At 35.0% G+C, this 22211-nt stretch overlaps 1 protein-coding gene across 6 annotated transcripts in view; it reads right to left on the bottom strand.

Moving 5' to 3' along the window:
- CDH18 (cadherin 18) overlaps nt 1-22211 on the bottom strand; it is a 922309-nt gene that overhangs the window by 77312 nt on the left and 822786 nt on the right. For all 6 annotated transcript variants that reach the window (XM_053592795.1, XM_053592804.1, XM_053592784.1 and 3 more), the window contains one exon: nt 10519-10772. In XM_053592795.1, the coding sequence (XP_053448770.1) occupies nt 10519-10772 (254 nt within the window). The remainder of the gene's footprint in view (nt 1-10518; nt 10773-22211) is intronic.

Here is a 22211-nt window from a genome sequence, read left to right as displayed (position 1 = left end):
GGGAAATATGAATCATTGCCTTTGCTGAAGGAATAATCCTTTTGAAAGTGAGTACTATCTAAAATGGTAAACAGGATTGGATTCCAGAGCACAAACGTAGTGTTTTTGCATCTAATATAACAAGGACTTTCTTCCGTTTTAGCCTTAGGAAAAGATATAAAGCTAGGTAGTGATCTGGAATAGATGTTTGTAGTTATTCAGATAGCACAAAATTCATCATATTTTCTAGAACAAAATTTAAGTGTAATTGCAACAAAACCCCAGACCTCTCACAGGTAAAATGTGTTAAAAAGATAAGCGGAACGTATTGCTAAGGTGCAAAATCTTCTAACAACCTGTGAGTACGTGCATAAACGTGGCAGAAGGTATTACCAGCACCAGATAAAAGGAGATTGTGGAGCACGCAAAGAAATCTAAGAGCTCATTAGTTAAAAAATAACATCGAAAAAGGGACAGAATATAGCACTTGTAACTGTGTAATCAAAACAAGGAATTGACTGTTGTACATTGATTGCGCTGATAATAATTATAAATTAATTGAATCAAGTTCAACATGAAAAAGTAAATTAAAGAATAAAAGGCACAGGTATAGAGCAAATCTTATTCAGAGATACTAAATCCAAACACTGCAGAATAATAAGAAAGGTGTATGTCACTGTTTTTTCCCAAAGTATGAACCCATGCACACTGAAACGATCATACTTTCTTTGAATTGAGGTTATACCAGAAAAAAAGCAAACAAACAAAAAAAAACACCAAAAAAATCTTATCACAGACCTTCCCCACAGGCTGGATGCTAAGGATGAGTGTTGAACTGCCTTGGAGATATGCAAAGTCTTGTCACACGAAAAGATAACATCCTTTAAAATATAAGCAATAGGTATCCTGCCTATTTTGTCATCTAAAATTAGTTTAAATTAACCTCCCTTTGAACTCTGAAATCCCCAACTTAACTAACATACAATTAATTCAAGTAACAGCAACAAAACAGTTGTATCCCCTGACATTATCAAAATAACTTTATAAAAAGGAAATTGTCAATTTTGGGTTACTCTAAGAAAATTGCTTTTTATATCTGAAATTTAGAGGACTTACAACTGGAACACATATTCAACCTCAAAATTTCTCACAGCGCCTCTCAGAAAAACTCAGATTACACTGCTACCAACATTCCCCTACCAAATATGGCAGAATATTGCTTCATTTTAGAGAGATCAAGCACTACAGAGCCCTAATTCTGGGGAAAAAGGAGCGTTTCTTCTAAAAATATGTCATCTTATTGCAGTCATAGCCTCTCTGTCTGGTTAAGTGAGATTAGTAATTATATCTTTTGAGTTAATAAACCTTTTTATTTAGATTGAAAAATAAAAACCATATTAAAATAGTAGAAAAATGGTTGACACAGTGCTAGGCATACATCTTAACACTATGTTAGTTGCTTTCTTAGAATTTTTCTACTGAACCTGGCTCTCTAGGGAAATCAGCAACATAAGGGCTCGATATTGAAGGATGTTTGGAGTCAAAGAATCTTATTCATGAGGTTGCAATTGAATTTTGACTCAAGTAGAACTAAATAGTTATGCTTACATACCCTTGGATTTCTGCCTAGACATGGAAATAAAAACTCAGAAAAAGAAAAGGTAGAATTGTGATGGAAAATAAACCATTCAAAACTATTTTAGAAATAAATGTAGAATCATTCTAATGTTAGATAAAATTAAGACATGCCACAGGGCCATCAAAATTGATGAAAAAATAATTAAAAGATAAATGAGATATTATCAGTGAGTTACTTTTCAAAGAATTGTCACAATAAAATCTGTTTCATAACCTGTTTCACAATCTGCTTCATGAACATAAGTCTTGTGTACACTTAAAAAGTAAACAACCTTCTTGTTATGTATTTAGACTATATTGACATTGAGGAGTTAGTTATCTTGCAAATGCCAATATTAATTTCACATATTTGTGGTTACCTAGCAAGGAAAAAAATCAACTTTTTTTACTTTTATTTAATTAATTTATTTATTTTTTTGTTGGTAATGGTAAATGTATTTTATTTTATTTTATTTTTTTATTAAATTATAGCTGTGTACATTGATATAATCTTGGGGCATCATTCACTAGCTTCACTTTTTTTAGGTGACATATATCCTAAAATGAGATTAATGCTCAAACCCCGTTTCCCCGAAAATAAGTCTTATTTTAAGGTGTGCTCCCAAAGATGTGCTAGGTCTTATTTTCAGGGGATATCTTATCTTTCCTGTAAATTGGTCTTATTTTCGGAGGATGTCTTATTTTCGGGGAAACAGGGTCTGTTGGAGTTTTGAGGTTTTTTAAAAATTCTAATTCATAGCTATCAAAAATGAAACAGAAAAAATTAAGGCTAGAGGGCACATAGCCAGATAACACATACAAAATATACTTTAAATTCTACTTTTCCCCTTAATATAAAGTTCAGTGTATTGGAATTATATGTGAGGCAGAGAGGAAATGCTAAATACATGTGAGTTTATTTATAAATGTGGTCTAATAGGTAATAAAAGGTAATATTTATCGAGCACCTGCCATGTACTAAATAGCACTCTAAATAGTAGTTCATTAAATACGCAAAAGAACTGTGTGAAATAGCTACTGCTATTAGCTGCGTTTAAGAAGGGAGCCCATGGAGACACAGAGTAACGGGGAGCATTGCTTAACATCAAGGAGATGAATATGCAAGAAATTACAATATCATCTAGGTCCACTGAGTAATATTTGTTCGCTCCTTTTAAAAAGGAGAAATACTGGGGGCCTTACCCATTAATTTAAAAATGATCATTTGAAAGAGTACAAGGAAGGAATAATATGCGAAAAAGAGAGGGAGAAAATAGCATGATCTGAGACATTATTCATACTGAGTATAGTAGTTTATTTATTTTGGGATACTTTGGGAATTAGTTAAGGAAGAAAGAAAGAAAGAAGGAAGGAAGGAAGGAAGGAAGGAAGGAAGGAAGGAAGGAAGGAAGGAAGGAAGGAAGGAAGGAAGGAAGGAAGGAAGGAAGGAAGGAAGGAAGGAAGGAAGGAAGGAGGGAGGGAAGGAAGGAAAAATGGGAGGGGTGGGGAGGAGAGGGAAAAGAAAAGAAAAAGAAAGAAAGAAAAAATAATAAGTTGCAAACTAATATAATAGGTTCCAGAGATCACAGTGTAAAATTCTGTTAAAATATAATATTCTTAGGTAAGAAATGAAATTGATTGCCAGGGGTCCTCAAACTGCAGCCCACGGGCCACATGAGGCGGTGTGATTATGTTTGTTCTCATTTTGTTTTTTTACTTCAAAATAAGACATGTGCAGTGTGCACAGGAATTTGTTTATAGTTTTTTTTTTTTTAACTATAGTCTGGCCCTCCAATGGTCTGAGGGACAGTGAATTGGCCCCATGTTTAAAAAGTTTGAGGATGCCTGGAAGACACCTCGTTAAGCCAATGAGACAATAAAGTTTTCTTTTTGTAGACATAATGAGTATAGGCTGTGGTAGTAAATGCTGTAATTGTGAAAATGGGGATATATAGATGGGAAAAAAATGGTAACTATGTTTGGATTCTGAGAGCTCGTGCTTTTCAAAGATATACTAAAAGGCACAAAGAAATGAATGTAGGGGAGGGACAAGTACGAGTAATAAATTTCCCAGTTTTCAGACATGTTATGTGTAAGAATCTCTTGGATGACACTGAAGATTACCTATGACCTTTCTCTGTGTGTCCATGAATTTTCAGATACTATGCTGTTTATATAGAATGTAAAGATCACTTCTAGCAATAATTTGTTTATGAAAGAGACCCAGCATATTTGTGAAAATTATATTGACCATAAGAGGTTCAGCACAGGTTTGAGGCCCAGCAAGCCTGTTAATCACAGTTGTACAACTTATTATCTCTGAGACTAAGAAATTTACAAACACTCTGAGCCGTCTTCATGAGCAGTAATAACTATTACTTCTTTTAATGTATTTTAGGATGCATTTCTTTCTTTTTCCTTCTTGTGAACCTTAGGCCTATTTTGATGTGGATGCTTATAAAAAATAAATGTGGGTTCTTTCTTTCTAATAATGTTCTGTAAACCCACTGGGATCTGATCAGGGTCACTACTGAAGCATAAGAGTGTCCAATCAAATCTCAAGGACTATGGTCTATTTCTGAAAGATTTCTTTCAGAAAATTTCTTGCACAATGCACATAAGGCAACATTCATTTGGAAATTATGCAAGACTAAAGCTCTGTTTTTCTACTAATAATAACAAAGATGAATTACTTGGCCTCATAAGTGAATGAATAAACCAATAAATCAACAAACATAACGGAGAATCAGTTAATACTTAATAAAAAACAAAAAAAAATTCCACAATAGTCTTTCACTTCTTTTGTAAATATTTTAGTAGAAGTAATCCTGCTGTAAATCTCATGTCTTACCTATCTAGACCAGTATGTTTTCATATCTAGATATTTATAGATTCTTAATATCATCCTTCAATGGATTCCTAATATCTGTATAATATTACTTAGATCTTTCATGAAAGAATTTTTTTTTCTTTATAGTGTGCAGACGAATCATTTTCTCTTTCATTGATAAGTATCTAAACATTGAAAAAAGAACAAATAAATTTACATTTCCCACAATACTTCATAGAATCATATCTCTGGAAATAATATTAAGGAGCAATAAAATTACCAATTGTTAAGCACATTTTTATACTTCAGGGTGTATTTAAGGAAAAAAAAATTATTTTGTAGTATAACTTGTTAATACTTTGGATCAACCTACAGGCACATGTGGCCCAAAAGGTAAATATGAGGGAGGAAATATTAAGATATATTCAAGGGCTACTCCCATATAATGATCTTAGTAACCTTTCGTTACTATTTTTGCTCTACGTCATGTTTGAAATTAACATTAAAATAGTATCTATACAAAATAGCAGTGTAGAAGTTGTATGATGATGATCAATAAAATGTCCCCAATGAGGCATTGTTAATCCCTCAGGAAGTGCCATTAAGTTAGCATGAGCCCAGAACTGTCCAGTAGTCCTTAAGAGCTGTCTAACTGGACAAGCTCCCTATTAATCCTTAAGGGACTTCACACTGGCAGATAAATGGACGCATTTAAACCTTACCCTGCACAGGTGATTTTCTTGCAGCATTGCCATTAAAAGTTATAAATATGGATTATTATTTTTTATTTTTACATCTGGTCTCTTTTCTGTCCTATCTAGGAAATACGTTTTAAAGCAATGACAAAAGTAAAAAGAAAATGCATTATATTGAAATATGACAAAAATTCCTTACTCAAATTAGTACTTCATGGACCAACAAGCAGGCATATAAGTTGTGGTCATAGTAAAAGCTTATCTCAATATGATTACCTTTATTCAAGTATTTCCGTCAACAGAAACTACCTTAAACAGACTATCAGGTCATCATTTGACACCTGACTTCTCTTTGATTATGTAGGTATATGCATGATAATTACTTGTCATGCTACAGTGCATTGGAAAAGTTATTTTTCATTTCAATAATAAAATTTCAGTCCACAGAGGCCCTTCTTATTTTCATTATATTGTGTTCACTTCCCCATAAGAAAGTATATTAAAACTTATGTAATAAAATCTATTTTTATGTCGCTTTATTTGGAGAAATACTAGTTGGTTTATAGAAAACTTCTTTCCATTGCTTCATTTTAGATACTTGCAGGTTCACTGTGTGAGTGGTAAGACCAAGTTCTTCAACATTATGCCCTTCAAATAGCTATTTTGTAAGTTTTATTGAATATGATCTCTGGCTGGGATAAACTTTATGCAATACCTATCTTGTGGAATATCACAGTAGTTTGGCCTCATCTTTAGCTTAGAAGAAATTCACCCTGAAGTACGGTTCGGGTCATTAAAATTTTAAAGTTCCCTTTGTTGTCTTTGGGGATGCAATTTACTACACAGGTCAAGCATCAAGAAAATAATCTTTCTCAAAAAAACACAAAATGACTACTTCTCACACGATAAAGCAGGCATTGTGTTTAGTGCATAACAAAAATGTGGCGGCACATACAGCCCTTGAAAATCTTGGAAAGCTTTTTAACTTCCTCAAATCAAAACTTCAATCCCAGGAAACAAAACTAAAGAGGTAAAAACCTCTGTATGAAGAGTTATAAATTTTTCCTCTGTTACTTATACCTCTAGGTAACTAAGCTATCAGCAATCCCATTAATCTTAGGGTGCTGGATACATACACCGGGGCTGGTCTAGACCTGCCAAACAACAATGACGACAACAACAACAACAACAACAAAAACTGCCAGACATTGTGGTGGCGCCTGTAGTCCCAGCTACTTGGGAGATTGAGGCAAGAGAATTGCTTAGCCCAAGAGTTTGAGGTTGCTGTGAGCTGTGATGCTACAGGACTCTACTGAGGCTACCATAGTAGGACTCTGTCTCAATTAAAAAAAAAAAAAGAAAAAGATATCCAGTTTTAACATGATCAAATAATAGTTTTGATGTGAAAATAGTCTGAAACTTATCTGGTAGTTATCGTTCATCTTTTCCAAAGTTTGAATCTTGTATTCAAATTCTCTTAACCATTTTTTTCAGTCTCCTTCTTCAACTTTGCAAAACAACATTGTCATAATTTTGAAATATCTCGTATTCTCTCGCTATCTCCTCTTGAATTCTGTAAAAACTTTAGAAGTGCAGATGAAGGAAAAGACACCCCTCATGCTGTGAATACCCCGGAAGAATGTGTCTCTCAAGGCCATGGTAAATCTCAGAATGGGCTGCATACACACCTCCAATACTCCTCAGCAATTTTTCAAAGATATCTTACATCAGAAAGATTTTTTAAAATCTGCCCAGTATTTTCAAATACAATCACAGTTTTATTCATTTTTTTATGTTAACATGCAAACGGGCTATTGCTTGTTTTCTAAAGAGTGTTCTCCTGAACTTTAGAAACAATTATGCAAACTAGTTAATGTTTCTTTTTATTACCATAAAGTTATTATACAAAGAAAATAGTCAATGAGTAAATCCACAGATAAATTCATGTTCTGCATCAGAGTGGAAGAAAAAGTAAAATGAGGGCATATACTTAGGTAAATTTGACTGCTAGAGTCCTTTATCCAAGATGAGAAATCTTGTTGGGGAATGTCAATAATTTTTGTTTCTTATACTAGAGTATAGTTTTGACTTTACAATATCAAGAAACTAAAATAGAAAAACATTTTACTTCTGAGATGCTGCTAAGTTAAAAAGGGACTTGACTGGCTTTAGCAACCCTTTTTCCAATGCATGAAGTGAACCCATACATAGGACGTCAGGAACCAACACTTGATCAGTGGCTTTCTGAGCATTTAAAACACTAATTTTTTCTAATCTGAAATGCTTGATTTTTTTAAAATGCACATAATTTAATTTGTTTTCCTTTTATTAGTTGAAGGATGTAAGAGACAAATATTGTGTACTTAAAAAAACGGTTCTCAGCATAAAGCACAACTGGATTCGCATTCTGAATCTTCCGTTTTATCCCTCTGCAAACATGGCCAAATTAATTAAATTTTCTGAGCCTTGTTGTCTTCATTTGTAGACTGGAAACAATAACCCAGACTGTCTCAGTATTGCTAAGAAGGTTATATATATATATATATATATATATATATATATATATATATATACCATATATAAAATCCTCATTCCATAAATAGCAAGTAATGAATTGCCAGCCGATGCTTTAAATAGTTATGCAATATAAGGTCAGATTTCCAAGAACTCTCTATTCTTATATTCAACACAGATTGTTCATCTCTTGGTAGGTAATCTGTGAAATTTCTGAATTCCATTTGTAGTATGCCAGCTATTAATTGCAGCCTGTTTGAAGCAAAGATTTCTTCACTGCTGGTAAACAGCCAGGCTCTTATTTTATTTTATTTTGTTTGTTTAATGGTGATGATTATATTGCTGCAAATTGCACATCTTATTTAGAGTTGAAAAGACAAAACCTAGACATAGCATATCCTTAGAAATGTGAAGTGTTTTATTAATAGTTTACAAAATTGAAATACAAAAGACTAAAGTCAGGAAGCTTTTCAGAAACCTCTATAAAACTCAAACTCCCTTTCATTACCAATTCTACAAACTTAGAGTTAATTGCATTTCAGGGCACATGGCAAAGTACATCTTTTCAATGTGCTTTTCCTTAATTAGTACAAACATTTGGTCCCTCAGAAAGGTGGAAGTATAAGGCTTGCTTTTGTGTTTGTTAATGTTTCTTTTTTTTTTTTTTTCACTTTTTTGCACCTAGAGGCCTAAGTGAATGACACATTTTTATTAAAATCAAGAATAAATATTATGTAAATTATACCCCAAACAGCAGCAATGGTGTCTAATTATTTTAAGGCAGCTTTAGCAGGATTCATTTTAGTTCTCTAACCAAAACAAAGCAGAGACAGTGATGCATATGATAACAGATTCATGCTCTCTATATTAGAATTTGAAAACAACGTACCAGTCATCCAGTATGCACCAACTGGGAAAATGCACGTGTCATGGACAGTGTTCACTTAAATATTATCAATAATACAGGGCCATTACTGAGGCAATTAATTACATCATGGGGCAACTATAGACTTATCTTTTTATTAATTGAAATTTATATGTATTGAAACATTACATGACTATGCATGCATCACAATTATACAAATGGAAACATATCTGCCAAATATATATTTTCAAAGTGTCTTTCCGTGAGTACAATCACCACTGCAGTTTTATCAGGCTATGACTTAATTTTTCCTGCTCTGTAAGGTTCTCTCAAACAAAGCACTATTGACTTGACGCTGGACAATTCTCTGTGCGGGTCTGTTCTGTGAATTACAGAATGTTGAGCACTGTCTCTGATGTTTTTCCCTAGTGCCAGCAGCATTCTACCTCCTTTGGATTGAATGCTTGTATATTCCCAAAATTCATATTGAAGTGCCCAATATGATTGTATTTGAAGGTAGAGACTTTGGGAAGTGATTAGGTCACGTCTTTTGTTAGAATGGATGCATACTAAGCATTGTATTTAAAAAAAAGAAAAACAAAGCAGAAAAATACTTTAAGGATGTCAAACTTTCAAGAACTTTGGATTTCCAAGGTTATAAATACAGGGTAACTAAGTTGTTTTATGCCTTTGTGCAGCCCTTTTAATTTTGTCATAATTGAGATAAAAAGTTTTTGATTATGCAAGAAAGTTTTAATTATCTCTTCTTCATGACAATATTATTCAATACTATGTGGTGATGTGTTTGTCACTGTGCTAAGTCCTTCATTTTGATCTGATTTAATTATATTAATGTATTTACATAGCATTAGTCCTTCTTTATATGTTAGGAATGTGAGATTCCTCAGGGTTGAATGATTGTGTGATGTAGGAGACTATGCACAAAGCTTGCAGAAGCGGTCACCAGTTCTTGAGGGAGGCGTTGGGAGCGGGACAATCTCCTAGCTGGCAGGGAGATGTTTGGCTGCCCTGGAGACACGCCCTCAAGCAGTTGCAGGCATTAATGAGTTAACATCAGTTGCTCCTTAACAAGCAGGTGGTATACATTGAACATTCATGGTACAGCAGGGTGAGAGTCGAGCGCAGGGAGAAAGAGCACGTAGTGATCATTAAGCACATAGCTCTTGTGTGTGGGCCCCCACACCTGTTGTGCAAGGCTTGAATAAAAGGCCACGGCAGAGGTTGCTCAGGGCTCTCCCTGGAATATGGGAAGCTCCCCTCTTGCAGGCACTTCTACCTCCAATCCATGTTCCCAGCTGCTTTTATTCTTGTGGCAGTGGGGTGCCACAGTAGGCACCGATAGTGTAAGATCACTCAGCTAGTGGGTAGAGATACTAGAATTCCAGCAATGGTTTGCCTATATTCAGTGTCTAAGTCAGCACTCTGCACTGCCTTGTACAAGTTAGTATTTATTGAGTAACTACCAAGTGCTGGCCACTTTGCTTGGTGCTTTATGTACATTGCTTCATGCATGCTCTCAATAACTCTGAGAGATAAATATTACTTTTGCTCTTTCACATACAAGCATAGATAATTGCTTAAACTCACACTGCTAGTCTGACCAGAGGAATCAGAGCCAGACATGTGTGTATTCCCAAATCATTACTTTGTGTACTCTATCTACACTTCTTATCACTAAAGAGCCCACATATCCTCTCGTATGTATGCATACTTCTACAACAATTTTCTCAGTTAATCACGTGCCCATTCTTTAAGCCAAGTGGAATAATTAATCTATGTGGTTAATAATCCATTTATGAAAATAGCCAAATATATTTTTAATTTGATAGAAACCCATTCACCAAGCTAGTCAAAGAATCACCTAATACTGTAATTTAATTACATTAATAGGAAAAAGAATGGGAATAAAATACTTTAAGTATCTCCTTATTTATGTTAAATTAATATGAGAAGCAATAAAAATCTTTATGCATCTAAAAGATTGAAGCATACGATACCTCACTAAGCTATTAGCACTGTCGGGATCTTGTGCCAAAACTGTACCAACGATTGTCCCAATCTTGGCATTTTCATAGACTTCCATGACGTAGGAAGGCATGGAAAAGAGTGGTGGTTCATCCACATCCCCAACAATGATCTTTAACATGGTAGCATCTTTAAAAGGACCCAAATGAGAAAAGCGGAAGTCCAGATGTGTATTCGCTCCTTCAATGTTGAGGTTATATGACTTCTTTTTCTCATAGTTCAGTGGCTGTGGAGGAGAAAAAAGAGTCTCAATTAGTATGATTTGATTAACTTTCAAATAAGAATGCTTTATAGCTAAAATAGAGTTAAAGTTAGTCTAGCTTTCTTTTAAAACAAACTATAAAGTTAGCCTAAGTAATAAAATCTAAAGCAGAAACCATGTCAATTCATGGCTAGATCAGTAGTGTTTTTACACAGCCCTCAATTTAGTGATAACTAAGTACAAAAAGGTTTTCCCTACAAGCAAATAAACACTGATTTTTGGACACTTATTATTGGGTTTCTTATAGTAACTACCATCTTTTCAACTTACATTATTAAGCCTAAAAATAGCTGCTACTAATTTCTGAAAATGTTTACTTTTAAACAATTTATCTCAAATCATTAATTTTTAAAGTGCAGCAGCATATCAGTTTTACCTTGTTTTTAAACATGGTATCTTATTTTTATTTTTATTTTTATTTCTTTCTTTATTTTTTTTTTTTACTTTATTATTTATTTTTTATTGTTGGGGATTCATTGAGGGTACAATAAGCCAGGTTACACTGATTGCAATTGTTAGGTAAAGTTCCTCTTGCAATCATGTCTTGCCCCCATAAAGTGTGACACACACCAAGGCCCCACCCACCTTCCTCCTTCCCTCTTTCTGTCCCCACCCATAACCATAATTGTCATTAATCGTCCTCATATCAAAATTGAGTACATAGGATTCATGCTTCTCCATTCTTGTGATGCTTTACTAAGAATAATGTCTTCCACGTCCATCCAGGTTAATACGAAGGATGTAAAGTCTCCATTTTTTTTAATGGCTGAATAGTATTCCATGGTATACATATACCACAGCTTGTTAATCCATTCCTGGGTTGGTGGGCGTTTAGGCTGTTTCCACATTTTGGCGATTGTAAATTGAGCTGCAATAAACAGTCTAGTACAAGTGTCCTTATGATAAAAGGATTTCTTTCCTTCTGGGTAGATGCCCAGTAATGGGATTGCAGGATCAAATGGGAGGTCTAGCTTGAGTGCTTTGAGGTTTCTCCATACTTCCTTCCAAAAAGGTTGTACTAGTTTGCAGTCCCACCAGCAGTGTAAAAGTGTTCCCTTCTCTCCACATCCACGCCAGCATCTGCAGTTTTGAGATTTTGTGATGTGGGCCATTCTCACCAGGGTTAGATGATATCTCAGGGTTGTTTTGATTTGCATTTCTCTAATATATAGAGATGATGAACATTTTTTCATGTGTTTGTTAGCCATTCGTCTGTCATCTTTAGAGAAAGTTCTATTCATGTCTCTTGCCCATTGATATAAGGGATTGTTGGCTTTTTTCATGTGGATTAATTTGAGTTCTCTATAGATCCTAGTTATCAAGCTTTTGTCTGATTGAAAATATGCAAATATCCTTTCCCATTGTGTAGGTTGTCTCTTTGCTTTGGTTATTGTCTCCTTAGCTGTACAGAAGCTTTTTAGTTTAATGAAGTCCCATTTGTTTACTTTTGTTGTTGTTGCAATTGCCATGGCAGTCTTCTTCATGAAGTCTTTCCCCAGGCCAATATCTTCCAGTGTTTTTCCTATGCTTTCTTGGAGGATTTTTATTGTTTCATACCTTAAATTTAAGTCCTTTATCCATCTTGAATCAATTTTTGTGAGTGGGGAAAGGTGTGGGTCCAGTTTCAGTCTTTTACATGTAGACATCCAGTTCTCCCAACACCATTAATTGAATAGGGAGTCTTTCCCCCAAGGTATGTTCTTGTTTGGTTTATCAAAGATTAGGTGGTTGGAAGATGTTAGTTTCATTTCTTGGTTTTCAATTCGATTCCAAGTGTCTATGTCTCTGTTTTTGTGCCAGTACCATGCTGTCTTGACCACTATGGCTTTGTAGTACAGACTAAAATCCGGTATGCTAATGCCTCCAGCTTTATTTTTGTTACAGAGAACTGCCTTAGCTATACAGGGTTTTTTCCAGTTCCATACAAAATGCAGAATCATTTTTTCCAAATCTTGAAAGTACGATGTTGGTATTTTGATAGGAATGGCATTGAATAGGTAGATTGCTTTGGGAACTATAGACATTTTAACAATGTTGATTCTTCCCATCCATGAGCATGGTATGTTCTTCCATTTGTTAATATCCTCTGCTATTTCCTTTCTGAGGATTTCATAGTTTTCTTTATAGAGGTCCTTCACCTCCTTCATTAGGTATACTCCTAGGTATTTAATTTTCTTTGAAACTATGGTGAAGGGAGTTGTGTCCTTAATTAGCTTCTCATCTTGACTGTTATTGGTGTATACAAAGGCTACTGACTTGTGGACATTGATTTTATATCCTGAAATATTACTGTATTTTTTGATGACTTCTAGGAGTCTTGTGGTTGAGTCTTTGGGGTTCTCTAAGTATAAGATCATGTCATCAGCAAAGGGGGAGAGTTTGACCTCCTCTGCTCCCATTTGGATTCCCTTGATTTCCTTGTCTTGCCTAATTGTATTGGCTAGAACTTCCAGCACTACATTGAATAGTAAAGGTGACAGAGGACAACCTTGTCTGGTTCCAGTTCTAAGAGGAAAAGCTTTCAGTTTTACTCCATTCAGTAAAATATTGGCTGTGGGTTTGTCATAGATAGCTTCAATCAGGTTTAGAAATGTGCCACCTATGCCTATGCTCTTCAGTGTTCTAATTAGAAAAGGATGCTGGATTTTATCAAATGCTTTTTCTGCATCTATTGAGAGGATCATGTGATCTTTATTTTTGCCTCTGTTAATACAGTGGATAACGTTTATGGACTTGCGTATGTTAAACCAGCCTTGCATCCCTGGGATGAAGCCTACTTGCTCATGATGAATGACTTTTTTGATGATAAGCTGTAATCTATTGGCTAGGATTTTGTTGATAATTTTTGCGTCTATATTCATGAGTGAGATTGGTCTGAAATTACCCTTTTTGTTTGGGTCTTTTCCTGGTTTTGGTATCAGGGTGATGTTTGCTTCATAGAATGTGTTGGGGAAGATTCCTTCTTCCTCAATTTTTTGGAATAATTTCTGCAGTACAGGAATAAGCTCTTCCTTGAAGGTTTGATAGAATTCTGGAGTGAAGCCATCTAGACCAGGGCATTTTTTGGTTGGAAGATTTTTTATTGTTTCTTTGATCTCAGTGCTTGAAATTGGTCTGTTCAGGAGCTCTATTTCTTCCTGACTGAGTCTAGGGAGAGGGTGTGATTCCAAATATTGATCCATTTCTTTCACATTGTCAAATTTCTGGGCATAGAGTTTCTGGTAGTATTCAGAGATGATCTCTTGTATCTCTGTGGGATCAGTTGTTATTTCCCCTTTATCATTTCTGATTGAGGTTACTAGAGATTTTACTTTTCTATTCCTCGTTAGTCTGGCCAAAGGTTTATCTATTTTTTTATTTTTTCAAAAAACCAACTCCTTGTTGCATTAATTTTCTGAATGATTCTTTTGTTTTCAATTTCATTGATCTCTGATTTGATTTTGGATATTTCTTTTCTTCTATTGAGTTTACGCTTAGATTGTTCTTCTTTTTCCAATTCCATAAGATCTCTTGTGAGATTGTTGATGTGCTCTCTTTCTGTTTTTTGAATGTAGGCATCTAAAGCGATGAATTTTCCTCTCAAAACTGCTTTTGCAGTATCCCACAGATTTTGGTAGCTTGTGTCTTCATTGTTGTTATGCTCAAGGAAGTTAATGATTTCCTGTTTTATTTCTTCCTGCACCCATCTGTTATTCAACAGAAGATTGTTTAATTTCCATGCCTTTTGGTGGGGTCGAGCATTTTTGTTAGAGTTGAGTTCCACCTTTAGTGCCTTATGGTCTGAGAAGATACAAGGTAAAATTTCAATTCTTTTGATTCTGTTGATATTTGTTTTGTGTCCCAGGATATGATCAATTTTGGAGAATGTTCCATGGGGTGATGAGAAGAATGTATATTCTTTATCTTTGGGATGGAGTGTTCTATATGCGTCTATCAAGCAAAGTTGTTCTAGGGTCTCATTTAAGTCTCTTATATCCTTGTTTAATTTCTGTTTAGAGGATCTTTCCAGCTCTGTAAGAGGAGTGTTAAGGTCCCCTGTTATTATGGTATTATCAGATATCATATTGCTCAGACTGAGTAAGGTCTGTTTCAAGAATCTGGGAGCATTTAAATTGGGTGCATAGATATTTAGAATTGAAATGTCTTCTTGTTGTAGTTTTCCCTTGACCAATATAAAGTGACCATCTTTGTCTTTTTTGACTTTAGTTGCTTTAAATTCACATGTATCTGAAAATAAGATTGCAACTCCTCTTTTCTTCTGAATTCCATTTGCCTGAAAAATTGTCTTCCAACCCTTGACTCGGAGCTTTAATTTGTCTTTTGAAGCCAGGTGTGTTTCTTGCAGACAGCAAATGGATGGCTTGTGTTTTTTAATCCAGTCAGCCAATCTATGTCTCTTCAGTGGGGAATTCAAGCCATTAACATTTATTGAGATAATTGATAGTGTGGTAGTATTCTATTCGTCTTATTTTATGAGAGTCCATTGCTTAGTTTTATCTTTTGCAACAGTGTGGAGGTTAGGTTCTGTCCTTTAATTTGTGAGTTCTTACTTTGCTGCTGATCCATTGTGGTGGTCAGTGTGCAGAACAGGTTGAAGTATTTCCTGTAGAGCTGGTCTTGTTGTGGCGAATTTCCTCAATGTTGGTATATCCGTAAATGATTTGATTTCTCCGTCAATTTTAAAGCTTAGCTTAGCAGCGTACAGAATTCTGGGCTGCAAATTTTTCTGTGTAAGTAGATTAAAGGTAGATGACCATTGTCTTCTTGCTTGGAAAGTTTCATTAGAGAAGTCTGCGGTCACTCTGATGGATTTGCCCCTGTAGGTCAACTGGCACTTACTCCTGGCAGCTTGCAGAATCTTTTCGTTTGTCTTGACTTTGGACAGGTTCATCACAATGTGTCTTGGAGAAGCTCGGTTAGAGTTGAGGCGTCCTGGGGTCCGATATCCCTCTGAAAGCAGTGTGTCAGAATCTTTGGTGATATTTGGGAAATTTTCTTTTATAATATTCTCTAGTATGGCTTCCATTCCTCTGGGGCATTCTTCTTCCCCTTCTGGAATTCCTATAACTCGTATGTTGGAACGCTTCATAAAGTCCCATAATTCTGACAGTGAACGTTCTGCTTTCTCTCTCTTCTTTTCTACCTCTTTTACTATCTGAGTTATCTCAAAAACTTTGTCTTCTACCTCTGAAATTCTTTCTTCTGCATGGTCTAACCTGTTGCTGATACTTTCCATTGCATCTTTAAGTTCCCTGATTGACTGTTTATTTCCTTCAGCTCTGCTATATCCTTTTTATATTCTTCATATCGTTCATCTCTTATTTGATTCTGTTTTTGAATTTCTTTTTGGTTATTTTCCACTTTATTAGCAGTTTCCTTCATTGTTTCCATCATTTCTTTCATTGTTTTCAACATGTGTATTCTAAATTCCCTTTCTGTCATTCCTAACATTTCTGTATAAGTGGAATTCTCTGCAGTAGCTACCTCATGGTCCCTTGGCGGGGTTGTTCTGGACTGGTTCTTCATGTTGCCTGGAGTTTTCTGCTGCTTCTTCCTCATGAGTGATTTCTTTTATCTGTTTCCTTGCCCTAATTTTCCTTTCACTTCCTCTTGCTCTTTAAGTTCTCGTACCTGTGGATGTTCTCTGTGCCGGCCCTTCCTTTTGCCAAAGCCCTTGCTGTCTCTGAGTTGGTTCAGTCACCAGGGTCATGCTTTCCAGTATTTTACTTTTTCTGTCCACCACCGGGGCCCAAGCCTTGCCGTCCAGCCGCAGCAGCCAGATCCAGGCCCGGGCTCACTTTGCTACGGCGGAAGACTATGGCCTACGTGACCCTTTGGTCCCGGAATCGCATTCAGACGTTCTGGTATCTTATTTTTAAATCAGAAAAAAATTAGGTTTTTAAATTAATATTTTCTTGAAGTTTAAATGAAGAGTTTATGTGGAATATTGAGGTTCACTTTTGGTATTTTCATTGTATTTTCTAACTTTTATGTTTTTATGGTGGAATCATTTCATTTACTTGCTTTCACTCCTTTTAATATATTTTGATGTATATATCAACTGTGTTTTATTTCAATAATAGCTTAATTTTTATATGCTGGCTTATAGTTTTGTTTTTTTTTTGGTATTGAGCCTTTGTTATTCTTTATAATATTTTTATATTTTTTCTTATTTTTAATTGTCCAAACTAATATTTCTATATGCCGTGTTAATTACACATGTCAGGTATCATTAAATTGACTTAGCTCATAAAAAAATTACTTTTGACTGAAGAATATGTGGGTCACTGTAGAATATAAAATAGTAAACAGACATTTTAGAGCACCGTACATTAGTGCAATAAGATGTATGAGGAATTATGGACATTGGTTAAAAAGCAAACGACTCATATATAGGGGTGCATGAGAGCTTCTAAGCAATGTTTCCAAAAGGAAGTGCCTTTTGAATAAGAACTGAATGTTTGCAAGGTGTCTATTGTTATATCATGCACATAAGAGACTCTGTGAGCCCAAATACAGTCAGATTTAGTTCCAGAAGTTTAAAGTTATCATGGTGAGGTTTGTAAAGGTGATCTCAAAGCCACCCTTTTGTTTTGAACCTGTTGAAGTATCCACTGCTGCTAGCCTCCATGACAAACATCTGTGAGAAGAAACATAATAGAGATTTTTTTTTTTCCCATTCCTATTTCTGCCACTTATTTTTCACTAGCCATCATCTTCCATTTAGAGTCCTTTCTTGGTAGGATTAGAGAATGGAAATTCCCTGTGGAGGAGCTCAAATAATTTCCTTTCCTTTAAGGGTAAGTATCTTAGTCAATTCAGGCAGCTACAAGGGAAAACCATAGAATGGGTGACTTAAATGCTAGCAATTATGTTCTGCAATTCTGAAGACTTGAAATTCCACAATGCACCTGCAGAGCCAATGTCTAATAGGAGTCCTCTTCCTTGCTGCTGGATAGCTTGTTTGTTATTGTATCCTAACATAGTGGGCAGAAACCATGTCTTGTGTTTTTGCTCATACAAGCACAAATCCTATTTATGTAGGCATCAACCTCATGATATAATTATCTCCCAAAGACCTAACCTACAAACACTGGGTGTTGAGCTTCAATATATGAATTTTGGGGTGGGAAACATATTTAATTCATTAAATCCGAGGAGAATCTAAATAGAGTGTGCTTAATAGGATCCTATAAATTGAATGAAGAGTGCTGCTGAAAATTACTTCCCTTATCTCTTCTAAATTGCCTTGGGAAATAGGCATCCCAAGGACTTGGAGATTGCACAGAAGGCAAAATAGCATTTCATTTCTAAATCAGTTATTAAGAGCCCAGAATTTAGAAAACAAATCTCATGAGTATGTATGTATGCAGGGAGAATGGGGACAGAAGACCCCATTCTTGGCAAAAGAAAACACCCCCAGAAAAGGGGAAAAACAGAGAAATAAGCTGAGCAAGGTGAAATAAAAATAGTTTGCCCATCTTACTTTTAAATTAGCAGCTAAATTACTTGTCTGAGCAGTTCCTGCTTTTACTAGAAGCCTGGCCTGTAAGGGGTACAGATTGAAAACACCCCTGCTATGATCTGTAAACACTCTGAAGAACATGGCTGCAACAGTAGTATGTGCAAGGCCTGAGGAGGAACATTAACCAGGCTGTCCCCTGGTAGTCAATAGTCAAAGCAAATACCCATGGTGGGGATTTACGTTACGGCCAGGGCAGAGATCAAGGGAATAGCTCAAGCCCTGAAGTATGGGCAGGAGGGCTTGTACCCTGTGTACCCTGATCTCTGAGGGAAATGCCTTTGGGTGGAGAGCAGAAGAAAATTCCTCTCTTCCTCTGATCTTAAGAGGAGGACTGATGCCACTGCGCCTACTCCACAGAGAAACTAGAGTGGTCTAATCTCCCCCAAGGAATCTGTGTGTGTAACCACAGACAGGAAGTTGCCCCTACACAAGGCTCAAGTTTCAGATTTCTCAAGGCTTTCCAGACCCTTAAAGTTAACAATTATAGATAGAATAAGAATGAATATGCTTACTCAGAGAAACTGCTGATTTTTTTTTCCTTCCTCAGTTTACCCTCTGGGCTATTGAGTGGAACAAACACTCAAGGCCACTGACTGGAACCCCACTAGCTAGTGGTGGTCCTCTGTGTTCCCACCTTTGAAAACTCTTTTCTGAGTGGCCTGTGTTTTTACCTATCACAGCTTTTAACATTATTTTTCTTCAATCAATAGCTGCCAGTTCTACAGGCCTTAAAGGACCCTTCCCTCAGGTAGGGTCTCCAGCATATGTGGATGAGGCTAAGTCACTGCAATATTTTGTTACTTTTATAAAAGAATATAAAACTTTTAAATCTTGAATTCTCAAATGTTGATTATTACATATATGTATGTATATATACACATACAATACATAGGCATTTACATAAGTTAAAAATGTTATTACTTGGATTAATATATATATAAAGAAGGGTTAACAGATTCTTCAGTTTGTGACCAACCAATTGAGATTCAATTTCTTCCAAGGGACTCTAGATGAGGATTGATAAATAAACTGAAGAAGTAACTAACACCTATCTTGTTTGAGTAGTTTCATAATCTCAGTTGGATTCACAGAGAAATGAATCTCTTTCTTTTCATGACTCCTTTCTTTTCTACATTAGTAAATGAAAATCTGTATTTATTTAATTTATTAATAATGAACTCCATCCAAATTTAAATAACCTGTCCTAGAAATGGTACACACTTGCCTTACCATCTGTCTGGATTTGGGTGGATGGAATGTTTCCCATTGCTTTGAGGAGCTACACAGAATCAGGTATGTTGCCTGTAGAAAACTGGACCTCTGGCATGTTTACCAATTGTTTAAGATCAGTGTCTATGATTCTTGGTTTTAACACACTGCATATGGTAGGCTTTATGATACCTGAAGTTCTTTCCAGTGTATATAGATGTTCAAGATATTAGAATTAAAACATCAGATTTTATTTACATACTACGATGGTTAGCATTCCTTTCTCACAATAACACTGGATGTTAAAACACTCATCTCCATTTATTTATTTCAAACTCTGCATCCAACATGACAGATATCTCTTGTTCCATTTTTTTTTTTTTTAGCAATTATCCTGGCAAGTTACATGTCATTTGTCTTGACCCTAATCCTCATACTGCTAAGGTGCAGGCTGTTTATATGGACACATGGTTTCATGTTGATTATTATCAAATATATATTTAACTACCTCAGGGCAGGGATAATCATTTTGAGAGAATTGTTTGCCAGAACTGGCAGATGGATGGATGGGGACCCATGTGGAGCCATGAAGGACTGAGAGGATTATTTTAGGTTGAACAAGAATTTAGAAGCAAATGAATTAATGCAACTGGAAATATTTTGACTATGTAATTTATAAGAGAATTTGCTGGGGCTCACTTGCAGACAAATAACAACTGGAAGGAAATTATACTCCATTATTTATGGTTGGATATTTCAAGATTATGTATACAATCTAAATTACAATTTCCCTTGTTTTTGATTATAACCACAATAGTATATAAAGAGGATATTAGGATTGTAATTGTTAATTTCCTACTGCTATAGCTCTGGCAAAGCTGTCAAAGTATTCGTACTCCACATATTTTAAATGGGTCTTGTAGAATGTTCTAGTAATCTTTGGGTACTGGGAAGTTATTTCTGTGTTGCTTTTCTTTGCTTAGTTACCAGCAGATTTTTTTAACTTACATGTAGTCTATCATAAACAGTATACCCAGAACAATGAACTCTCTATACCTAATTCCTAATTTTGATAAAGAAATAGAAAAATTTAAAAATAAAAATTTACTCAGGGTATGGAGGTATCATACAAAGAAACAACATGAAATGTCTGGCTCAGAGTCTATAAAACACAAAATCCTTCTTTCCTTAAAGCATAACATAACAAAAAAGGATAACTCTGTAAATACAAGGGATAATATGTGAGTCACTTGAAAACTTAGAAAAAGTAGGCTCAGCTCTTGATAATTTTTTCATTATTCCCTCTACAGACTTTATCACTCCAAGCTATTTGTAGAGGGGGGATTACTTCAATATAGTTTATCTCATTTTATAAAATTTTAGAACATGGATTCTTTTTTTTTGTAAAACTGCAACTCTGGTTTATAATTTCAGTATTTAATAGGAGAAATAGGTAAGCATTAGGCAAAGATATTATACTAGAAATTTAAGCATCAGATACTTTCCACATTTTTATAGAATTTGTCGTGGGTTTAATTTTCTGGAACAAACTCAGTTACAGTCTGTGAATTTAAAAACAAAATCCTACACTATCGATTTTCATATTTAATAAAGTTATGGTCAATATTGCCAAACTTAATTAATTAAACCATGGATGCCAAATTAAATTTGAATTTAAATTAAATTAAAAATTTAAATTGTAGTATGTATACCCATAAATTATCGCATGAAACATAGTTATGCAAAAATTTATTTGTTGTTTATCTAAAATAAAAATTTAACTAGGTGTCCTGTATTTTACCTGGTATTACTAAACATGAAACATTCACAATCCAACATTCAGGATCATGATAATTACAGTTGGTAATTCAGCTTTCCTACTAGAAAAAAAGTGCTAGAAAATATAGTATGGATATGTACTGGCAATTTTTACCTTTAAAAAATAGATTTGCTCTAATGATAGGAAACTGCTGATACAAAAACTGTATGACACGAGTAAAGGTAATTTAATATGATCCACCTAACAAAGCCAATTGTCTAACATTGAACTGTCCAAAAAATATCCCTCAAATAATACCTCTCCGATGTGCTTCCTTTTACTGAAATGGTACTTAGAATGCTCCATGGGCACTGATAAATGAAATTGTTTCATATTTGTATTGGCTTATAATTGTGTTAGTTTTATTGTATAAGCTTCCTAAGGTTGTCATAAGAAATTGCTATAAATAGGGTGGGTTAAAACAATAAAAATTAATTCACAGGAAGTTCTTTCTAAAAGCAAAGTTATAGATTTGATAGGGTTCTTGTCTCTCTGGGGGCCTTAAGGGAAAATCTGTTCCTTGTTATTTCAAGCTTCCGTGGCCGCTTTGGCCTTCTTGGCAAGGAAGACACCTTGGCAAGGTTGGGCATCATATTTGCATTGTAAGTCAACCATGTGCAGAATGGGACTACAGGCTTTCAATTCAGATATTTCAGCTTTGTGTCTGTCAATAAAGATTTTTTTTCAAAGGAAATATAAAATATTTTAGGTAATTTTCGCACAGGGTAAAGGCAGTGATGAGTAAAACCATGGGCTTAGAGAGCAAAGTATTGAGTCCCAAAAGAATCTACTCATAATGGATTAAAGATTTAAATTAAGACTTGAAACTACAAAATTCCCATTATAGGAG

The sequence above is a fragment of the Nycticebus coucang genome, chromosome 1 (genome assembly GCF_027406575.1).
Source record: "Nycticebus coucang isolate mNycCou1 chromosome 1, mNycCou1.pri, whole genome shotgun sequence".
Classification (NCBI taxonomy): domain Eukaryota; kingdom Metazoa; phylum Chordata; class Mammalia; order Primates; family Lorisidae; genus Nycticebus; species Nycticebus coucang.
This window is presented reverse-complemented; position numbering and strand designations above follow the sequence as displayed.